The sequence below is a fragment of the Triticum urartu genome, chromosome 4A, assembly GCF_056163025.1.
Source record: "Triticum urartu cultivar PI428250 chromosome 4A, HENAU_Tu73, whole genome shotgun sequence".
Lineage (NCBI taxonomy): Eukaryota > Viridiplantae > Streptophyta > Magnoliopsida > Poales > Poaceae > Triticum > Triticum urartu.
In genome coordinates, this window is record NC_141876.1 from 492,901,558 (window position 1) to 492,924,165 (window position 22,608).

The following is a 22,608-nucleotide window of genomic DNA, read 5'->3' on the forward strand; positions in this document are numbered from 1 at the left end:
CGGTATTAGGTGATACCGGTGAAGGGGGATAACATCCGGGAAAGTATCCCCGGTGTTTCGCGTTTTCGGACAGATGAACTGGAGGTGAAATGTTGCAGGTTCACTATGCTAGGGACACGTGGCGGACGAACGGGCTGTGTATCCGAATTCATCTCATCGTTCTGAGCAACTTTCATGTACAAAGTATTTTCATCCGAGTTACGGATTAAAAGATATGATTTTCTAAAGATTTAAATCATTTTCTGATTTTAATTATATATTTAATTCCAACATTATCCAAAACAGTGAATGATGATGCAAGCATGACATCAGAGTGATGTCAGCAGGTCAACTGGTCGGTTGACCAGTCAAACAGACAGGTGGGTCCAGTGGGACCCACATGTCATTGTCTGTTATCTAATTAACCAGGTTAATTAGTTTAGTTAAACAGATTAGTTATGTTAATTAATGAAAGTTAATTAGGTGAAACTAGTTAATTAGGCTAATCTAATTAGGATTAATTAAGTTAATTAATTAATTGATTAATTAATATTTTTATTTAGTTTTTTTTAATCCTTTTTTTTATTAAACATTTTCAGGGCGTGGGGCCCGTTCGTCAGTGGCACTAGGCCAACCCCGCGGGGCGGGTTAACGGGCGGAACCCCGGGGTCGGGAGCGGGGCGGGCGCCCGTGGAGGCCGCAGCCTGCCTGGGGCGGGGCGAGGCCGGCGGGGCGCCGGCAGCTGCCAGCAGCGGCGAGGGACGAAGGCGCGAGCGGCAGGCGGGTAGCGAAGCGCGGTGCGCAACGACAGTGAGCGGCGCAGCAGCGGCGGGGTTCGCGTGGGGCTGCAGATGGCGGGAGGCGCGGCGCGAGCTGGCGGCCTCCGACGAGTAGCGAAGCACGGCCAGCCGTCGGGGATGCGACGGGCGCGCAGGAGCGTCGCGTGCACAGCGCGGCCACGGAGGGGGAGGTCAGGGGCGGAGCTGCTCGTGCTAGCGCACGGGGACGAACGGGAGGCGACGCCGGACAGAGAGGGAAGAGAGGAGAGGCGGGCCTCACGTTCGAGTAGAGACCAGGGGGGCGGCGAGGCTCGAGGAAGCCGTTGCGGAGGAGGCCAGGGACGACCGACGGAGACGGGGAGGAGGTCCGGCGAGGGAGCGCTCCGAGGCGAGGCGGCGAGGCAGTAGCGGGCGACGGAGGGCGGGCGCAGGGCGTCGGGGTGGCACCGGGGACGGGCTCCGGCGAGGAGGATGCAGGCCGGTGGGGAAGGGCGCCGGCGAGGTCCAGGAGGGGAAGGGGGGGCGACGGCGTTCGGTGGCGATGAGGGCGAGGCGGCGGCGTCGAGCCCGATCCGATCTGGATCGGGGGAGAATGGGGCGCGCCGTGGGGGGGGAAGGGGATCGTGGGGAGAGTGGGGGGCTGGGGTTAGGGTTTCTGGCAGTGGGGGGGGGTTATAGCCCGGGGTGGGCCGGCTGGGCTAGGTGGGTTGGCCCAGTTGGGCCACGGCCCAGGGAGGGGGGGCTTTTCTCTTATTATTTTTTTGTTGTTGCTTTGACCTTTTTCGTATTTTCTTTCTTTTATTTATTTTCTCTTGTGTTTCAATTCAGTTTAAAATATTTATGCATTTTATAAAACTGGGTCTCCTACACCACAATTATCTATGTAATATTTAGTACAAACCGAACATTTTTATTTCAATGTTTGAAAACTTTTATTATTTACCAAAGTTTGAATTTGAATTTTGGTCCGGTTTTGATCTAACGACCGATTAGCAACAGTAACGTAGGTAACGTGGCTCCATTAGCATGGGATTACTGTAGCTTAATTACCCGGGCGTTACACACTGAGTGGTCGTCTCCACTATTAAGGTCCTCAGACCGGAATCAAGCATTAAGTTTGATGGACCACAATTATCTCATATTGTCTTAGGTCCTCATAGATGTCTCCACCTATCACGTCTGAAGTCGCAGATTTCCTAGACAATATGTGTTACTTGGGTTGTTCTTGAGATCATGTTGCCCAGACCCTTAAATTGGAAAATACGCATAGAGTTCACCACAATATAACAAATTATTACACCGATCATAAGACAACAAACACAAATAACGAATATAGACCAGGTACAAATGAATCTTACCACTCACCTACATCTCTCGTGCCTACGGGGGGGAGGGGGGACTACTCACGCATCATAAGGGAATAACCAATCATCTTGGAGAATAAACCACCGATCGTCATATCAATAACACATGAAAGATCCATAATGAAATGAATGATCCAAATAGTCTTCATCTCCATATGAGTATGAATAGAGTTTACAACTTGTTCTTACAACTTGGAATTCCTCTTACAATAGTGAGGAATGAAATGATGATGGAGATCAAAGGACCAAAACTAAGAAGAACTCCGGTGGTTCTCCGGATCTCTCCTTTCTCTGTCCTGGTTGTAGTGGTGGTGGCTAGGGTTCTCTAATGCTATCTATCCCTTCATGAAAATGTCTTGTATAGGCATGGTGGAGCTGTTGGCACTTCATACGACCGTCTAGCGAGCAGGTGTGCTCGCATGCATGGAAGGCCGTCTTTTGCTTTATTGCGCTTGGTGACTGGGCCCTCCACATGGAAGTTGCTCCATTTGACTTGATTTGTACCAATCACCCTTGTTTTCCTTACATATATGATATTTCATGCCAAACAATGGTAAAGACGGATTTTCTTCTCTTTTGAAGGATTAGCGTTAGACATAACCAAGAAGTGGTATGAATTTGGTGAAACCCAAATAAGAATCGCTTGCAAATAATCACAAATTTTTGAGCCATCATAACCCATATCTCATGTTCATTTCATACTACGGTGGTCCCTATGAATTAGAAACATCAGCTCGCTAAGGCATTTCCACACGCACTTGTCATTCCCAGCTCTAATGAAAAAAATTCTAAAAGGACCAGGTAACACATGAACATATGACTCATGAAAGCATATCTATAAATGATTGAGCACAAACATCCAAGCCATGAAAATAACAAAAGGCTAACATCTAATTGATACGCATCATCGGATAAGAGTTGATATTTGGTATCTCCCATCTATTTCTTTCGGTAAAGTCTTGCCTAAGTCATCTAAGTATCATACATGTCTCATTGCTTATAAGTACTCAACTGTTGATAATAGGAGAAAGATGTTCATGGAAAATAAATTTTCTATGTGGAAGATTCTGTAGAACACACTATAGGCAGATAAAAAAGCATCCATCTATATGAAGCAGATTATCGAATTGTTGGTTTTGGGCAGGGTGATGTACTAATCCAATAAATGGGTGGGGGAGGAGGAATGACGGGGTTGACCCGAGAGAAGAGGCATATGGCCTTGTGTGAGATGAGTTGGATGTGGTTATCCCCACCGTTCACATGGTCGGTGAGGGAGTCCTGGATTAGGGGGTGTTCGGGTAGCCGGACTATACCTTCAGCCGGACTCCTGGACTATGAAGATACAAGATTGAAGACTTCGTTCCGTGTCCGGATGGGACTTTCCTTGGCGTGGAAGGCAAGCTTGGCGATGCGGATATTCAAGATCTCCTACCATTGTAACCGACTCTGTGTAACCCTAACTGTCGGTGTCAAAACCGGCGGATCTCGGGTAGGGGGTCCCGAACTGTGCGTCTAGGCCGGATGGTAACAGGAGGCAGGGAACACGATGTTTTACCCAGGTTCGGGCCCTCTTGATGGAGGTAAAACCCTACGTCCTGCTTGATTAATATTGATGATATGGGTAGTACAAGAGTAGATCTACCACAAGATCAAGGAGGCTAAACCCTAGAAGCTAGCCTATGGTATGATTGTTGTATATGGAGTTGATTGCCTACGGACTACTTGATCTCCGAGATCCGCCGGTTTTGACACCGACATTGGTGCTTTCATTGAGAGTTCCTCTGTGTCGTCGCCTTTAGGCCCGATGGCTCCTTTGATCATCAACAACGATGCGGTCCAGGGTGAGACTTTGCTCCCCGGACAGATCTTCGTCTTTGGCGGCTTCGCTCTGCGGGCCAATTCGCTCGGCCACCTGGAGCAGATCGAAAGCTACGCCCCTGGCCATCAAGTCAGGTTTGGAAGCTTAAACTACACGGCTGACATCCGCGGAGACTTGATTTTCGATGGACTCGAGCCACGACCAAGCGCGCCGCACTATGTCGAGAGGCATGATCTAGCTCTGCCCCCGGACAGTGTCCTGGAGGCCGCACACGTATCGGTTCCGACCCCTAACTCGGAGCCTATTGCGCCAATCGAGGATGAGCGGTTGGACGTCACCTCGGGGGCTGCGATCCCAAAAGCGATCGAGCCGAACGCTAGCCCCGCACTCTGCACGACCCGTGACTCCGAGGATCCGGACTCCTCCCCGGACTCCAAACCCCCCGCGCCCCTGCCAATCGAATCCGATTGGGCGCCGATAATGGAGTTCACCGCCGCAGACATCTTTCAGCGTTCGCCTTTTGGCAACATCCTGAATTCTCTTAAGTCTCTCTCTTTATCAGGAGAGCCCTGGCCGGACTACGATCAGCGAGGGTAGGATACGGGCGATGAGGAAATTCAAAGCCCACCCACCACCCACTTTGTACCCACTGTCGACGATCTAACCGACATGCTTGACTTCAGCTCCGAAGACATCGACGGCATGGACGACGATGTAGGAGACGAACAAGAACCAGCACCTGTAGGGCGCTGGAAGGCCACCTCGTCATATGACATATATATGGTGGATACTCCAAAAGATGGAGATGGCGATGGAACAGTGGGGGATGACGCCCCCAAGAAACAGCCAAAGCGCCGGCGTCAGCGGCGCCGCTCTAAATCCCGCCAAAACAAAAACGGTGATTCCGGCACGGGAGATAATACTACCCCGCATAGCGCCGAAGAACACCCACCTCAGCAAGATTTGGCACAGGAAGATGGAGAAGCCAGCCCTCATGAGAGAGCGGCAGACCGAGAGGTCGAGGATGATAACTATACGCCTCCCTCCGAAGACGAGGCAAGCCTCGATGACGACGAATTCGTCATACCATCAGACCCCGCCGAACAAGAGCGTTTTAAACACAGGCTTTTAGCCACGGCAAGCAACCTCAAGAAAAAGCAGCAACAGCTTAGAGCTGCCCAAGATTTGCTAGCTGACAGATGGACTGAAGTCCTTGCGGCCGAAGAATATGAACTCGAACGCCCCTCCAAGAGTTACCCGAAGCGCAGGCCGCTACCCCGATCAGAGGAGGAAGCACCTACATCACCAGCGCATGACATGGCAGACCGGCCACCTCGCGGCCGCGACAGAGAGGCCTCTCGGCCCTCCACCCAAGCCATGCCCCGACGCCGCTCAACTAAGGCACGGGAAAATGCGCCCGACCTGCGAGACATACTGGAGGATAAGGCAAGACAAACAAGATCGATCTACGGATCGCGCAGGCGCCCTACGGCATGTGACAATGATCTTCACTCCGGATACAACAAATCCGGCCGGGCCGAACACAACAGACATAGCTCTTCCGAGCTGCGTCATGATATAGCCCAGTACAGAGGCGCCGCACACCCGCTATGCTTCACGAATGAAGTAATGGATTATAAAATCCCAGAGGGTTTCAAACCCATAAACATCGAATCATACGATGGCACAACAGATCCGGCGGTATGGATCGAGGATTATTTCCTTCACATCCACATGGCACGCGGCGATGATCTACACGCCATCAAATACCTCCCGCTCAAACTTAAAGGACCGGCCCAGCATTGGCTTAACAGCTTGCTAGCAGACTCAATCGGTTCTTGGGAGGACCTGGAAGCCGCATTCCTCGACAACTTCCAGGGCACTTACGTGCGACCGCCGGATGCCGACGACTTAAGCCACATAATTCAGCAGCCAGAGGAATCGGCCAGGCAATTCTGGACACGGTTCCTAACAAAGAAAAACCAGATAGTCGACTGTCCGGACGCAGAGGCCCTAGCAGCCTTCAAGCATAACATCCGTGACGAGTGGCTTGCCCGGCACCTGGGACAGGAAAAGCCGAAATCCATGGCAGCCCTCACGACACTCATGACCCGCTTTTGCGCGGGAGAAGACAGCTGGCTAGCTCGCAGTAACAACTTATCAAAGAACCCTGATAATTCGGATACCAAGGACAAAAGTGGCAGGACACATCGGAATAAGCAAAAACGTCGCGTTAACAGCGACAGCAATGAAGACACGGCAGTCAATGCCGGATTCAAAGGCTATAAATCCGGTCAGCGGAAAAAGCCATTCAAAAAGAATACTCAGGGCCCGTCCAGTTTGGACCGAATACTCGATCGCTTGTGCCAGATACATGGCACCCCCAAAAGGCCAGCCAATCACACTAACAGGGATTGTTGGGTGTTCAAGCAGGCAGGCAAGTTAAGGGCCGAAAACAGAGACAAGGGGCTGCACAGCGACGACGAGGAGCCCAAGCCGCCGAACAACAATGGACAGAAGGGCTTTCCCCCACAAGTGCGGACGGTGAACATGATATACGCAACCCACATTCCCAAGCGGGAGCGGAAGCATGCGCTACGGGACGTATACGCGATGGAGCCAGTCGCCCCAAAGTTCAACCCATGGTCCTCCTGCCCGATCACTTTTGATCGAAGGGACCATCCCACTAGCATCCGTCATGGCGGCTTCGCCGCATTGGTTCTCGACCCAATCATCGACGGATTTCATCTCACAAGAGTCCTCATGGACGGCAGCAGTAGCCTGAACCTGCTTTATCAGGATATAGTGCGGAAAATGGGCATAGATCCCTCAAGGATTAAGCCCACAAGAACGACCTTTAAAGGCGTCATACCAGGTGTAGAAGCCAATTGTACAGGCTCAGTAACACTTGATGTGGTATTCGGATCCCCGGACAATTTCCGAAGCGAAGAGTTAATCTTCGATATAGTCCCGTTTCGCAGTGGCTATCACGCCCTGCTCGGACGAATCGCATTCGCAAAGTTCAATATGGTGCCGCACTACGCATATCTCAAGTTCAAGATGCCAGGCCCTCGAGGAGTAATTACGGTCAACGGAAACACCGAACGCTCCCTCCGTACGGAGGAACATACGGCGGCTCTCGCAGCAGAGGTACAAAGTAGCCTTCTCAGGCAATTCTCCAGTCCGGCCATTAAAAAGCCAGACACTGCCAAGCGCGCCTGGAGTAACCCACAGCAGGACCGCCTGGCACACTCTGAGCAAGCGTAGCAATGCGGCCCCAACCCCAGCTTTCTGACATAGCGAAACCAGTACCTCGCGTACATAACTACGCCCTTGAAATACCATGGGCACAGGGGAAGGGGCACAATAACGGCACGCCTAAAATACGGCTTAAAACGTACTAGGGGCTGCCGGATTCTTTTTTTAATTTTTTCTTACTTTCATGACTCCATACTTTAGACGACCTGTTCGGCAATTCGACTTCCGCACAAACGATGCAAGATCCAGGGAGGCAGACAAGCCATGCCGCATTATGGAACTCCCAGGTGGTCTCTATTATGAGCGGTATACCTGTTTTAAATACAATTCCGCGGCCTGCCCCTGGTCAGGACATACTGAATAGTCCAATATATTTTGCTTACTACACTATTTGTATCGTTCGGCTTTGATAAATAGCCTCTCTATAAACAATGCTTAGCTTTTTGTCTATTTTTTGCATTATCCTCTTTTCACATATATGTTTATTAAATGACATGATTGCACTCGTACACCATGGTACGGCAAACACGCCAGGGGCTTCAGTACCCCTCATAATGGTGTGAGAAGTTCGTACACTTTCACAAGTGCGGCACCCCGAACTTATAGCACTATATGCATCGGCTCCGAATCATGATTTGGGTCAATAGTTGGGTTTGCCCGGCTCCTATGTTTTGGTGCCTTATGTTCCGCTCTATCGGCTAAGGTAGCACTAGGAGAACCACTGCGATTGTCCCCAGTTCAGCTGGGTTAAGCACCTTAGTGGAGAAAGCTAAAACTGACTGTCATGATGAGGAGAGACCGGTCGCTGTTCGAGAGGTTTTTCGAGTCCCTAAAGACTTATGCCGCTTCGAGCGAGGAGCTGGCTTTGTCCGGCCAAGGCGTGGATAGCGCCCCGAACTCAGTCTTCCGAACTAGGGGCTTCGCCGAAATTTAAAATTATAGAGTTCTATGGCTAAGTGAGAGTGTTCAAGCATTATAGTCCGATTGCCTAGTTCGTTGTGCTGAGCGCCTCCCTCGAAGGATCCAACTATGGGAAAAAGAGCGCTCAGGTTTATCCCGAACACCCCAGCACTAGTGGCATGGGGGCAGAAGCCGACGACTGGCCATCTCTCAAATTTTTGATAAACGGCCGCACAGAAAGTAATATTTTAAATTCAATAAGCATTTCTTAGCGCATATGAACAAGTTTTCAGCGCACAGGATAAACACGAGCGAGTTCATTCAAAAATCACATCCTTGGTACATTCATCCGCCACAAGGCGGGCACCTGCAAGAACATCCTTGTAGTAGTTCTCGGGCTTGCGATGCTCCTTCCCCGACGGCGGCCCGTCCTTCACAATCTTCTCACCGTCCAGCTTACCCCAGTGCACCTTTGCACGGGCAAGGGCCCGACGGGCACCTTCGATGCAGACGGAGCGCTTGATGACCTCGAGCCCCGGACAGGCCTCCACCAGCCGCCGCACCAGCCCGAAATAGCTCCCAGGCAGGGCCTCTCCGGGCCACAGCCGAACTATGAAGCCCTTCATGGCCTGTTCGGCCGCCTTATGGAGCTCGACCAGCTGTTTCAGCTGGTCGCTCAAAGGCACAGGGTGTCCGGCCTCAGAATACTGAGACCAGAACACCTTCTCCGTCGAGCTGCCCTCTTCAGCTCGGTAGAATGCGGCGGCATCGGATACGCTGCGGGGAAGATCTGCAAATGCCCCTGGAGAGCTCCGGATTCGGGTAAGTAACATGTAGTTTACTTTTATATTTCTGCTTTGCATGAAGAATGCCTTACCCGCTGCTATCTTCCTCATCTCCTCCAACTCTTGGAGGGCCTTTTGGGCTTCGGCCTTGGCAGACTTGGCAGTCTCAAGGGCCGTCGTGAGCTCGGATGCTTGCGCCTTTGACTCAAGCTCCAAACTCTCATATTTTTTCATGAGAGCCTGAAGCTCTTGCTGCACCTCGCCGACCTGAGCCCCAAGTCTGTCTCGCTCGGTCCGCTCCGCGGACATTTTCTTTTCGGCCTCAGACAGCGCCTGCTTAAGGGTCGCCACCTCAGTCGTGGCCCCTACAATAAGCAATACAATCCTATTATTATTTTTTTGCAATCACGCCTTTTTATAGGCACTTTTTCTGTAAGGTATTTCTTACCTTCTCTCTCCTCGAGCCGCCGCTTGGCAAGGCCGAGCTCTCGCTCGGTCCGCTCGAGGTCCTGCTTCAGGACACCCACCTCCGCAGTCAGTGCGGCGGTGAATAGCAGCGAAGCCTGCATACGCATATTGACTCTTTTTTGTTAGACTCCTGCGATATTTAATAGATCCTCTATTCGGCTTTTCTTTCCGAACGCCAAACAGAGCATCAGGGGCTACTGTCTATGCGGTAATATTTTTACATATTTTTACTTACCTCGAAGCCTGTTAGAAGGCTAGCGCAAGCTTTAGTCAGTCCACTCTTGGCGGACTGAACCTTCTGGATCACCGTACTCATAATAGTACGGTGCCCCTCGTCGATGGAGGCGCCGTCAAGCACCTCCAGCAGATTGTCCGGCACCTTCGGTTGGACGGAGGCCGCCGGCTCAGAAGGCTTGCTCCTCTTGGAAGGAGTTCGCCTACCGCGGTCCGGAACTGTGGAAGATTCCGGCGCGGTGTCCGGCACAAAGCCGGACTTGGAGCCCTGGGGGGCCTTATCCCCTTCACTCCTGGAGTCCGGGAGGTTGCCTTGCGGCTCCTCCGGGACCACCTCCTCCTGCCCCGGAGCTTGTCGCGACGCCACTTCGATGTCGTCTACAGTGCGGGGGGAGACAGCGGGCGGAACTGAGTTCACGTCCGATGAGTCCAGGGAGCCGCCCGATGATTCGTTGAATTCGGCCCGAGGCGGGCTGCATAATTACGTTCGACATTAGGGAAAGTTGTGCAACAAAGGAACATCATGAGTTACTCTGATATCCGAACTTACGATTTCGCCGGACGCTTGGCCCTGTTTGGCCACTCCTCTCCGCCCTCTTCGGCGTCGGGGGAGTAGTCCGGCGAAGGGGTCTTCCTTTTCCTAGACCCCTCGGCCTCTCCCGTTGGGGCGGCCTTCCTCTTCTCTCCTCCCTCCGCTGGGGGGGAGAGTTTTCTTCTTCCTCCTCCTCGTTTTCACGGGAAGAGGGCGTCTCGGACTCGTCGGATGATGAGTCCGACACCACCACGTTGCGGGCACTCTTTCGTGTCCCCGTGGTCTTCTTCTTCTTGGCCTTCTTCTCCGGCACCACATAAGGCGCCGGAACTAGCAGCTTCACTAGTAGAGCTGGGGCTGGGTCTTCGGGCAGCGGAGCCGGACAGTTAATCGGTCCGGATATCGCCCGCCAAGCCTGTCAAAGGTAAGGGAGTTTAGATCCCGCATAGAGTCAAACTATGAAGAAAGCTTAACATCCTGTAAAAGGTGAAGATAGCTTACCTCGCTAGCGTGACGCTGCGAGCTGTATCCGCGGTCCTCGGAAGCGGATGCGGGAGCCTCGGCGCCCTTAAATAGCACCTTCCAGGCATCTTCGTACGTCGTGTTGAAGAGCCTGCTAAGGGTTTGGTGCTACGCCGGGTCGAACTCCCACAGATTAAAATCCCGTTGCTGGCATGGGAGGATCCGACGGACGAGCATAACCTGGATTACATTAACAAGCCGGATTGGCTTGTTCACCAGGGACTGGATGCATGTTTGCAATCCGGTCACCTCTTTTTCGTCACCCCACGACAGGCCCGTCTCTTTCCAGGACATAAGCCGCGTGGGGGGTCCGGATCGGAACTCGGGGGCTGCGGTTCATTTCGGATTGCGTGGCTCGGTGATGTAAAACCACCCGGATTGCCACCCCTTTAGGGTCTCCACAAAAGAGCCCTGGAACCATAGGACGTTGGCCATCTTGCCCGCCATGGCGCCTCCGCACTCCGTCTGGCTGCCGCGCACCACCTTGGGCTTGACGTTGAAGGTCTTGAGCCAGAGGCCGAAATAAGGGCGGACATGGAGGAAAGCCTCGCACACGACGATAAACGCCGAGATGTTGAGGATGAAGTTCGGGGCCAGATCGTGGAAATCCATGCCGTAATAGAACATGAGCCCCCGGACAAATGGGTGGAGTGGAAAACCCAGTCCGCGGAGGAAGTGGGGGAGAAATACTACCCTCTCATGGGGCCTTGGGGTGGGGAGAAGCTGCACCTTTTCGGGAAGCCGGTGCGCGATGTCCTTGAACAGGTATCCGGCCTTCCTTAGCTTCTTGACTTGGCCCTCCGTAGCGGAGGAGACCATCCACTTGCCTCCCGCTCCGGACATTGCTGGAGAAGGTTGAGGTGGGAAGTGCGGGCTTGGGCGCTGGAGCTCGAGTGCGCAGGAGATGGATAGGCAAAGGAGGAAGAAGGCGTAGGTAAAAAGGTGGATCCTTATCCCCTTATATGGGCGGATGCGGTTGTGCGTCCCCACCAGCCTAGTAAAACTCGCTTGCCTCACAAGCGCCTTGATAAATGGCGCGGTTGGGTTACCCACGTCCGTATTGATGAGAATTCCGTAAAGGGGGTACACGATCTCTGCTTTGACAAGACGTGCCAAGGAAACCTCCTCGCAAAACATGCTGAGGTGGAAAAGTAAAAACGATTCGAGTAAAGGACTTGGCCGTAGTGTGATGACACACTGCGGAATACGTCAGCAGTTTTGATTTGTATTAATATTATTCTCTCTATGGCGATATGTGGAAGCTTATTTTGCAGAGCCGGACATTACTCTTGGTGTTTACAATCTTCTATGAAGGACTTGGAGGAGGAACCCGCCTTGCAATGCCGAAGACAATTTGCGCGCCGGACTCTTCGTCATTGAAGCCTGGTTCAGGGGCTACTGAGGGAGTCCTGGATTAGGGGGTGTTCGGGTAGCCAGACTATACCTTCAGCCGGACTCCTGAACTATGAAGATACAAGATTGAAGACTTCGTCCCGTGTCCGGATGGGACTTTCCTTGGCGTGGAAGGCAAGCTTGGCGATGCGGATATTCAAGATCTCCTACCATTGTAACCGACTCTGTGTAACCCTAACCCTATCCGGTGTCTATATAAACCGGAGGGTTGTAGTCCGTAGGCAATCAACTCCATATACAACAATCATACCATAGGCTAGCTTCTAGGGTTTAGCCTCCTTGATCTTGTGGTAGATCTACTCTTATACTACTCATATCATCAATATTAATCAAGCAGGTCGTAGGGTTTTACCTCCATCAAGAGGGCCCGAACCTGGATAAAATATCGTGTTCCCTGCCTCCTGTTATCATCCGGTCTAGACGCACAGTTCGAGACCCCCTACTCGAGATCCGCCAGTTTTGACACCGACAGTCGGCTTGAGGGCATCATTAGTGAAAGGTTACCAAAAATCTTCTCCCCCATCTCCTTGTTGGGACTCTCCCGTGGCGAGGCACGTCCTTGCGCGAGGGCGGGCAACACAGCAACGATGAAGAGGGTGGTTGCAAGACACCGACGGGACGGGGTCCTCGCCGAGGCAATAGGTGACATCCCGATAAGGAGCGAGGAGAGACATGTGGTATCTAAGGATTGCGAAAGAGGGGCGGCGTGCGGGATGGGCTATCGGCTTTTGGGACAGAAAAATCGGTGGAGGAAGAAGACGGGATAGAGGGGTGCTAACAAAACGAAACGAACCAGGTATAACCTCCCCATTGATAGTAAATGTTTGGTAGCGGTCACTGTTTGTACAGTACATGAAACGGCACTGTTTGTGTGCATGGTGGGGAGATGACAGCGATCACGATTATTAAGGCAAGGGAGGCAATGAGTGATCAGGTTAGGTTGCTGTGACATAACAAACCAGCCAGCTAAATGCTCATAATGAAGATCGATCGACGTCAATGGCATCCATGACGCTTGGTGACTATACCGCTTAAACCACACATGTCCCCTCACCTACCAATCACGATCCCAAAGGCCCCATGTCCATCAAGCAACAATGATGACGACGATGAGTATCAGACCATCGGGACAGACGACGGAAAAGAAGGCCGAGCAGCACACACTGCTCACTGCCGCTCGTCAAAGGGCTAAATGTTGGTTACTGCATACTTGCACGTTGGGTTCGTAGTGTACTACTACTCTCCATGCGTGCATACCGTCCTTCGATTGATAGATCGCGGCATCTTGCCGCTGTGTATTAACAATTGGCTCAAATCGACCCGTCGTTGCAGCCAGCGAGTTGCAAGCAACACATGTGACATCCTTACTATACTCAAGTATAGGCACCACGGCACCGGTGGGTAATTAAATATTTTGGGAATAACCTCAAGACCGGCAAAGGTCGCTATATTTAGCACACACAAGGAAGAACCAAAACCAAAGGAGAGCCCACGCACGGCCATCATGATCATGGCATAGGCAATACCATCCAAAAACACGGAAACGTGGTCACGTGCATCCGCTTGAGCCGCATTATATTCAAGCCTCCAGATCCATAGATTAGCTACTACTCCTATCTCGACCAACAACCACATTTCCCTCACCCAACATCACCAGCGGATCATCCCAGCCGCTCACACGACGCCGGGAACAGACGGTACATATAAACCTATTGATGGTGCCGCCGGGATCTGACCGGCGACGTGAAGCGCGCATGTGCACGCACACAGAAAGGGCAGCACGTACCACGCTGCCATAGGCAGGCCACCATGCATGCATGCATGCATGGCCACGTTGCGGCCCGGGCGCGCGTCCGGACCAGTGGTCACGTCCCTCCCCCACGGCACGTACGTGCGCAGCCAGATCGACCGCCAACCACCGGTGTGTCCCTCTGCCGCCTGTCCGATCCACGCGCGCGGCTGTCATTCCAGATTCCACCGACGCAGGCAGAAGAAGCTCGCCGCATGGATCTGCGCCGTGCCCCCAAAGCGCTCCCTTCACCAGTTCACCCTGCCCGCTCCGCTCGCTTAACCACTTTGCCACTCCGGCGACTGTGAGTGTGCTTTTTAGCCTTTTGCAGGTCGGGCACAGTGCAGGTTAAAGGCAAAGCACATGCACATGCGCCTACACCTACGCCTGAATGGGCTCACTCGCATGCCGACGGAGCCTCTGTTGCGTTGCTTGGATCCTATGCAACGCCTCACTCGACGAAATCTGCTTTAGGTGAGAGTGAGGCTGGTAGTACCGTCACTTCGAGAGCCTCATCTGAATAATTGCGAGAATGATTACCGGAGAGAATCATCAAGACATGATATCCATGCTACTACCAAGTCCCGGAACCATTATTATGCTGAGTACACTCGAAGTAAAACGACCGAATTATCACCTCACCTCACCTGACGCACAACCAAAACGGCATTTTCTTTTGAAACAAAAATTTCACCTTTTCTTGATTTCGACAGAGCTTAAACTATTTCCCCCAGAAAGTTTCTGGGCTGCAAAGAGGCCGACTGCTAACGGCCGGATAAGGAGAATGAAGTACGGCAGCACATACTACTACTATACGAGCATGTATAAAAAAGTACGTACACAGCGTTGAAAATTCGTGCTTATGTCGCAACAAAAAAAAGAAAAGAAAAGAAATCCGGTTACCCAAGGGAGCGAGACAGGGGGACGCATAAAGAAACGTCCCCAGGTCCATCCACTCAATAGACCTGGTAAAATAAGGAAACAGAGACGCACCAAGGGAAGGGGTCCGTCGGGGTGGTTAGAGTCCAAGAGGCGACGCGAGCCGACGGCGGACGTGCTCTCCTCTCCTCGCCTCCTCCGGCTCTCCCTCCCCCTCCCCGCATTCCGTCCCACCGCATTCCGGGTATATTTAGCCGCGGCGCAGGAGGGACAACCTCCCTAGAGGCAGGCAGGAAGGGGGAGGCGCGCGAGCACCCGGGCGGCCGTCTCCACCGTCGGTTCTCCGGCCGCCATCCGTCCAGATCCCTCCTCACCCAGGTTTCCCTCGCCGTCTCCTTTCCGGCGCCGGTGGCGTCCTCTGACTGACCTGTGCTCTGGATCTGGGTGCGCGCAGACGGCCGGTCGGGGAAGATGATGGGCGGCTTCGTCTCCAGGATCCTCCTGTAAGCGGCCGCCTTCCCCCTCCGTTTGAATCTTGAAATTTGAAAACGTGGTCCTGCCAAATTTGTCATTTTGGGCCTGGAAAGAAACTGATCCCAGGCGGCATGGGCATGCGCTTTTCTTCTGATTTTTCTTCAAATCATAATGCATTGGTTGCTGGTTGTTGCCCGTTCAGAGGGCTCGGAGTACTATTTTGCTTTAAAAAAAACAAATCGGGAGATGCCTTGCTTCCTGTCGATTTGTCAACCCCCTTCCCCGGCGTGAAATACGGGCCGGACGTATTCAGAAGTTTATTTATACTAGTACATGTCTATTGCCTCGAGGTCGAGGAGCATGGGATAAAGTTTTCAATGCATTGCACAACGGTCAAATGTTCTCTTCTCTTATGTTCTTATATGCAGATTTATTCTTTTTGAATATTCTTGTCTGATAGTCAATTTCTAGAAATGCTTAGGGTCGGATAATGGAATATTGTCTTGGCATGTTGATTTAATTTGGTTATCTGCCAGTTTATGTCAAACTCACTTTTCAGGCTTGTTTTGAAACAAGCTCACAAATGTAACCAACATTGCCTCCACCGACATCTTTTATCGAGATCTGCCTCCATATTAGGCCCTGTTTGTTCGTGTTCTTTCGTGCAAGTGCCTCTGAAAAATCAGTCCTTTGAAGGATGCCGAGAAGCTCAAATTCAGTGCATCTTCAAAATGGCTAATTGCTCCACTAGCGGATAAAAAAAAAAAGCAGCCCGATGCACGTAGCTCCCGCTTGCACAGGGTCCGACCACTTTGGGTCTATAGTACGCAGCCTTTCCCTGCATTTCTGTAAGAGGTTGTTTCCAGGACTCGAACCCGTGACCTCATGGTCATAAAGCGGATCAAAGTGTAAAATAAAACAATTTCTTCTTGTAAGTCCAATCACATGGAAAAGAACTTGATAATAAAGCAGGGATATTGTGTTTATAGTGTGTATTAGTCAATAAACACTTGCATTTTCTGTTTTGGTGTTTGATGCACAATTTACATGTAGGCTGGTTTTCGGCTATGCGTATCCTGCATACGAGTGCTACAAGACTGTTGAACTGAACAAACCTGAGATCGAGCAACTCATATTCTGGTGTCAGTACTGGTAAGGTGGCTCCTTCAGTTATATGATTATTAGAAGTTCACAGCATTAGCCTAGGGGAATAATTTGCAAATTTTGTTATGTTTCTTGTGTCTAGGATTTTAGTTGCCCTTATGACGGTTATGGAGAGGTTTGGAGATTTAACAATATCATGGTAAGAACACCAAGGATTGCACTCTTTCATCAGCTCTTTGGACAAGTCCCTAACATCAGTTTTATCATGTTGAAGGCTACCATTTTACTCAGAGGCAAAGCTGCTGTTCTTTATATACTTGTGGTACCCCAGGACAAAGGTACTCGATTTGTCCCTTGCAACTTCTATTTTGCGTATTTCTCTGCACATTTAACTGATCTGTGCTTTCATTGCAGGGGACTACCTACATTTATGGAACTTTCTTTAAACCATACATTTCACAGCATGAGAATGAAATTGACCGGAATTTGCTTGAGTTGAGAGCTCGGGCCAGCGATGTTGTTGTTGTTTATGTCCAGAAGGTTGCTGCTGTTGGACAAAATACCTTCTTTGATGTTTTGAAGTATGTTGCGTCACAGTCACCATCCCAGAAATCAAAGCAACAACGTCCTCAGGTGCGAATCATGTGTACTGTATTATGGTCCTTTCAGTCAAAGCTATTGAACCAATTGATGTATTTTCACCCTGACGATGTTAATGCACCATTTAATCTCCTTTATGATTCGCTAGGCCTTTCTCGTTTTCTCTTTGCACATTGCATGATAAACGATGAAGTTCTGGATGTTATATGGTGGCCTCTAAAATTTCCAGCTAACATTTGTGATGTATATCATCTCTGTCCCGTGATAATAATCCAATGGCTCAAGTGTTTGGCATCCCTGAAATGTATTGCGGTTTAGGAACACTTAATATGAGTCTCTTTTGGATTAGGACAACTATGTAAAAATCTTGTCTCTTTTGGATTAGCATCGTTGAGTCTAAACAATTGCTGTGATCTAGATCCGTGCTGCAGAAAGCTACATGAGTAGCTATGCTGAGTTGCTGATTACAATGCGCATGCCTAAGTCAGCAGAACTTTGGTATATATTGCTAGCATCTGTAATATGAATGCATACTGAACTACACATATGCATTTGACATATGAAGAACCTATCATATGCTGTGATAGCATATGAGTTCTTCTTGAGCCATAGGGTAAATTTCTGAAGCCTCTCAAAAGATGCTTTTTTTGTGAGTTTTATCATTACTTCATTTGGATCCTGAAGTGTTGCGTAATTTTGTTATCGCGATCTAGAAAAGGACTTGGTTCTCAGGAGAATCGCAAGTGGCAGTATTTTACTTAACAATAAAAACTATACCTTGGCTTGTACTGAACACCTGATATATAAGTAACTATGCATTATCACTTATCAGTTATTGAATTCCTGTTGTCATATATTTTCACTTTTTTCCCGGAGAATATATTCAGTTGGAAACTAGGTAGGATTTTACATAATGCAAACTGCCTGTGGTAAGATGCCAGCATTTTATCCTCCTGTGTATTCAAAAGATTCACAATTTCATGTCTGCCATCTGGTGGCACTTGCCTAAATTGAATTGTATAGAAATATGGTTCATTTGGAACTGCTATAGAAATATAGCTGTAAAAAGTCTGTCACTCAGTTTGACAAATATATGTTGTTCTCTGCCATTTCATTTCATATGCCCTATAACAAAGAAAATACCAGTTTGCAAATTGATTAAAAAAATGAAACAGGTAGCCAAACACCCTGATATCTAGAAGTGGCTCATCCAAATCATCATATACTGTAATATGAAACAGAACCTTAGTAAGCTCTGAAGTACCATCTGGAGTTAAACCTCAATCCTGCATTTAAATATAAGTTCATTTGCTAATGTTAAAACTCAGAAAGTTGCACCATCTGGAGTTATGGACTTTCCTTCCACATGTTGTACAATCTGATGCATAAGACATTAAGGTTTTTACTCTATGGCCGAAGATTGGTTTTAAATAAATTTGGGCTAATTTTTTATTTTTAGTACGCCTTGGAGGGCTCATCAGTTCCAGACTGGTTGTGTTAACTAATTCTCAAGAGTCAACATGATATCCATCTGTGCTTTCTATTAAAGTCTCAAATGCAGTTAATACTGAAATCATGTTTTGATTTTTAGGAACCACAGCAGCCTCAGCAACAGCAATCACAACCACAACCGCAGGTGCAGCAGCAGCAACCACAAAGGCAAGCGCAGCCTGTTATGCGCAGAGCAGCATCTATCGCTGCTCGGCAAGCAGCAATGGCACAGCAAGCTCAGGAGACCAAGCCCGTTTCCCCCAAGATCAAGCGTCAAGCATCAGCCAAAGGTGGTCCAGCGGCATCGGTGAAACCAGCCGCGGCTGCTGCACCCACAGCAAAACCCGATGAGAAGACAAAGAAAAGTGAGGCAAAACCTGCGGCCGAGCCAGTGCCGGCTCCAGCTGCTGACGCTGTCGCACCAAGGCCCGAGCCTAAGGCCCAGCCGGCCCCTGAAGCCGAAGCATCGGACGACATGGCGATCGACGAGGCTGACGTCGCCGTGGAGGGCGCCGAAGAGGTTGATCCTGCGCTAGAGGAGGAGACGGTCATGGAGGAGACCATCCGCGTGACACGCGCCAAGCTAAGGAGGCGTGCCGCCGCCGAGGCGGGCGCGTGAAACCTAGCTGCAAACCATTGTTTTATTGGCGCATGGTGTTGTTGCTCCTATTTTTTGAGTCTTTTTTAGATTGTCATGTTGTCTGGTGGAGAGAATATTTGTTGGTCATCCAATTGGTCGTTCTGTTTCAGAAGTTGTCATCCGTTCCTTTCTTCTTTCCTGTGGCTCTCGCTGGCCTGTTTATGTGCCTGGAAGTTGTAAATATCACCGGGCATGTGTATATACAGATTGTTGGCATGTGCTACGACCTACGAATGCATCTATCCTTCTGCTCTCTTTGGGTAAGGTAGTGTTTGTGCTTTGTACTTCCGGTAAATCTTTATAATAGATCTGATCCTTTTCGCAAAAATGATAGTGTCTGCATTAAGCAATCGGCAACTGCATAATTGACATCTTCTGCCTCTCCTTTTGCATGAACTCTGGTTAGCTGCAGCAATTGCATCTCCCCATGCATACAACATTAGTGCTTGTTGGAAACGGCTACTCAAAAAGGGTATAGTGCAGTTGATTGTGCTGTGCACGTGTCAAGAGAACAGCTGAACAGGGATGCCCAAACCTGATAGGCCGGTAACTAAGCACCAGAAGTAAAGCATAGTGTTAGCCAACAACGGCACTTGTGGAAGCTTTTGCGGCAAGCGAAACGAACAATGGAGTCCTCCTGTACGCTTCACAATGCTGACACGTGTGTGAATGATTGGTAGAAAAAAAATTGAAAGCAGAGAAGGGGAGAGCTTTAGCAGCACACTTTCAATGTCTTTTCTGGATCCATGAAAGCACAGATGAGGCCTACTGCCCTAAGTGATTGATCATTGATATAACATTGATCAGATACATTGGCCTCTTTTTTTTTGCAGGGGAGTTCCATTGATGTTGCACGAAGACATGGACCTTACTCATGGAAGACGATTTGTAGCATCGGGGTTTGATTAACTCTTACCTTCTTACCTCCCATATGAACAGAGGGGGTAGATCAAAACACTACTATTTCTTTGTGGGAGAGAGGCCGCTCGCGTCACTCCCGTGCGAGCGACACGGGCGGAACCCAGAAACCTAGCGCCGCCACCGCGAGATCCACCCTTCCTCTCCCGTCGCCGCCGGAGGAAGATGCAGGGCGAAGCCGCTGCAGCCGACGGTGGCGGCGGGGGCCTTGCTCGCGTCGTGGGATGGCCCTGGTCACGGCTGAGCCACCCTCGGTGACCGCGGCGGCGGTTTTGGCAGGGTGCTCGGATTCGGCTCGTCCGGCTCCGGTGGCCTGCCTCATCGTCGACGAGAAGGTGATGTTGCTCGAGCGCGGCCCGTGGTCTGCTAGGTGGTGAAGGGGCGCTCGGGGTGGCGGGGTTGGCGTTGGCGCCCAGATCCACCTCGTCCTTCTCAGGTGCGTCGGGGGCTGGCCTGCTCCTTTCCTTCGGCGTTGTCTCGATCCGGCCTGCCTCTGTACGCCGCTGCATCTTGTAGCAGCCCTCGGCTTCTCCGGCGAGCGGCTGTTCCGGCCTGGGGAGGCGTGCCCCTGGCCGTTCCTGTACTCGGTGGGGCAGACTAATTTCTGCCCAGATCCGGTGCGCGGCGATGTGGTCTCGCAAGATCCGGGCAGCACGCGCCCTGAAGATGTCGTCATGGTTTGTTGGTTGCTCACGCTCCGGATGCAAAATTCTGGGTTAACTTGGTCGACGCAACACCGCCGGTGGCAACAACGGCTGTGGCTGTCGTTTTCCTCGCGGAGGTGCCGCCTTGGAGCTGTTTTTCAGCCGCAAACCTCCTGTTTCGTTGTTTCCGGGTGAAAACCTATGGTCGGGCTTGCCGGATCGGGTGGCGGTGGTGTCTCTGGCATCATTCCCTTCTTGGAGGCGCCATCTTGGAGACACGAACTTTGGTTGGTGTTGATGTGTCTGGATGAAGGAGGTGCGGCTGGTGGTGTGTTTGTGCGGCCGACTGGGGTCAACGGTGGTGTGTGATGTGGTGGTGGAGTGGTGGTGGTGCGGCCGGCTTGCGCTGGTGTGCACGGTGAAGCGATCCGGGTGTAGACTCGGCTCCTTGATGCCCTTCGGCTTCGCTGGCGGTGCCGCTGTTGTGTTGTAGCCTCGGTTGCGTGTGACTCTTCGTCCGGGTGTGGACTCGGTCGCTCATTGCCCTTCGGCTGCACCAATAGCCTTGAGGCACCACGGATGGTCTCGGTTGATTGGAGCTCTTCGTCTACGGTGGTGGTGTTCTCGTGCATCTCACGTTGGTAATGGCTGCTCAAGATCCTCTCATGGTTGCCATTGTGTTGCGGCGAGCTTCGTGCTCTTGGTGTTGTCTCGGCTCATCTTTCCTCAAGATTGGCGCAAGATGCCTTTCAAACTTGCTAATCGTTCTGATTTCCTGTGGCGGAGCCCCAGTCAAGGTTCGTGTCTCTGGGATGACACTCGTTGATTGTGGATGCTCCTGAGTTGTGCCATGGGGGCTGATATGCTCGCCGATGCGTTCGGCTGTTTGCAAAGTCCTGGTATTGTGATCTTCCGACGACACCCCACATCTACTTGCGTCTGTCGTGGTGATGGTCTTATGCCTACTAGCTTGGTCGTGCCTTGTACGGTTTTCGGCCCGGTTTTCCTTATAAACGGGTCAATTTGTTCAGGTTTTCGATCCGATTTTCCTTATAAACTGGATCACTCCTCTGGCATTTTTGGCCACTTTGAATAATATATTCAGGTGGAAGAACTCCTCCCCCGTTGATTCTCAAAAAAAAAAGAGGGGGTAAAAGGGAGCAAGCTAAAATTGCTTTAAAAAATATCGGAGAAATTTGAAAAAGAAAACCAGGATTTTAGGATATCAAGCTTGGTGTCCAATCTATTTTCATGTGAAATTTCGCAAAATAATACCAGGAAATGTATCCGTGGCAAAAAAAACAAAAAAATCATATGTAAAGAAAAAACTGTTTGGGTGAATTTTAGTTTGGACTGTATTTCATCCGCCACGGATAGTTTTTTGGTATTTTTTTCACGAAACTTCACACGGGAACAAATTGGCGCTCAAGTTTGATATCCCCAAATTCCAAAAAAAATGTATTTTTAAAATTTAGTATTCGTATAGGGGTGTGGAGCACCCAACAGCTCCCGTGTATTTCCCCTTTACTAATCTATACATAAATAGCAGAACTTGCTGCGCATAAAACATGTCTAGAGAGGTTGGTTGCCTTAATAAAACTAGTGCATCTACGAGGCCACACTAGGTTCGTAAGAAAGGCCAGTAGTATCTTTTTGGCCCTTGCTTAGAAGCTACTGTAAATGATCTCGAGCAGATGCCGATTGCTAAAGCAGGGGAAATGCCAAGAGAGGTCGACACGTTCTTTTTCCTAGCTAGCTCGATCCTTTGTCAAAGGCCTCGTTATCCCGCCCAAGGAAAACTCCTCCTTTTGCAGCTGCGCACAGCCAAGCCACAGGTCGACACCGGTCGTCGTCGCTTTTGGCCATCATGCCCGGCCACGACGATGGAGACCCGCACCGACCATGACATATGCCTTCTCTCACCGGAGAAGGAGCCACATCCAAACAAAAAGCTCTCTCCATCCATCCTTTCTTTCAATCTATCTATCTATCTAGCTCAGAATAATAAACAAGCAA

General features: G+C 50.5%; 1 protein-coding gene and 1 pseudogene across 1 annotated transcript; one reads left to right on the plus strand and one right to left on the minus strand.

Moving 5' to 3' along the window:
- Positions 1-1,931: 1,931 nt before the first annotated feature.
- LOC147976272 (uncharacterized) lies at positions 1,932-11,483 on the minus strand (annotated as a pseudogene).
- Positions 11,484-14,787: 3,304 nt separating this feature from the next.
- Positions 14,788-19,284, plus strand: LOC125552271 (uncharacterized). Its single transcript, XM_048715768.2, has 7 exons — positions 14,788-15,099; positions 15,176-15,224; positions 16,249-16,347; positions 16,442-16,498; positions 16,574-16,637; positions 16,714-16,932; positions 18,491-19,284. The coding sequence occupies exons 2-7, from the start codon at positions 15,193-15,195 to the stop codon at positions 19,007-19,009; spliced, it is 990 nt and encodes a 329-aa protein (XP_048571725.1). The 5' UTR covers positions 14,788-15,099; positions 15,176-15,192; the 3' UTR covers positions 19,010-19,284.
- The last annotated feature ends 3,324 nt before the right edge of the window (positions 19,285-22,608 follow it).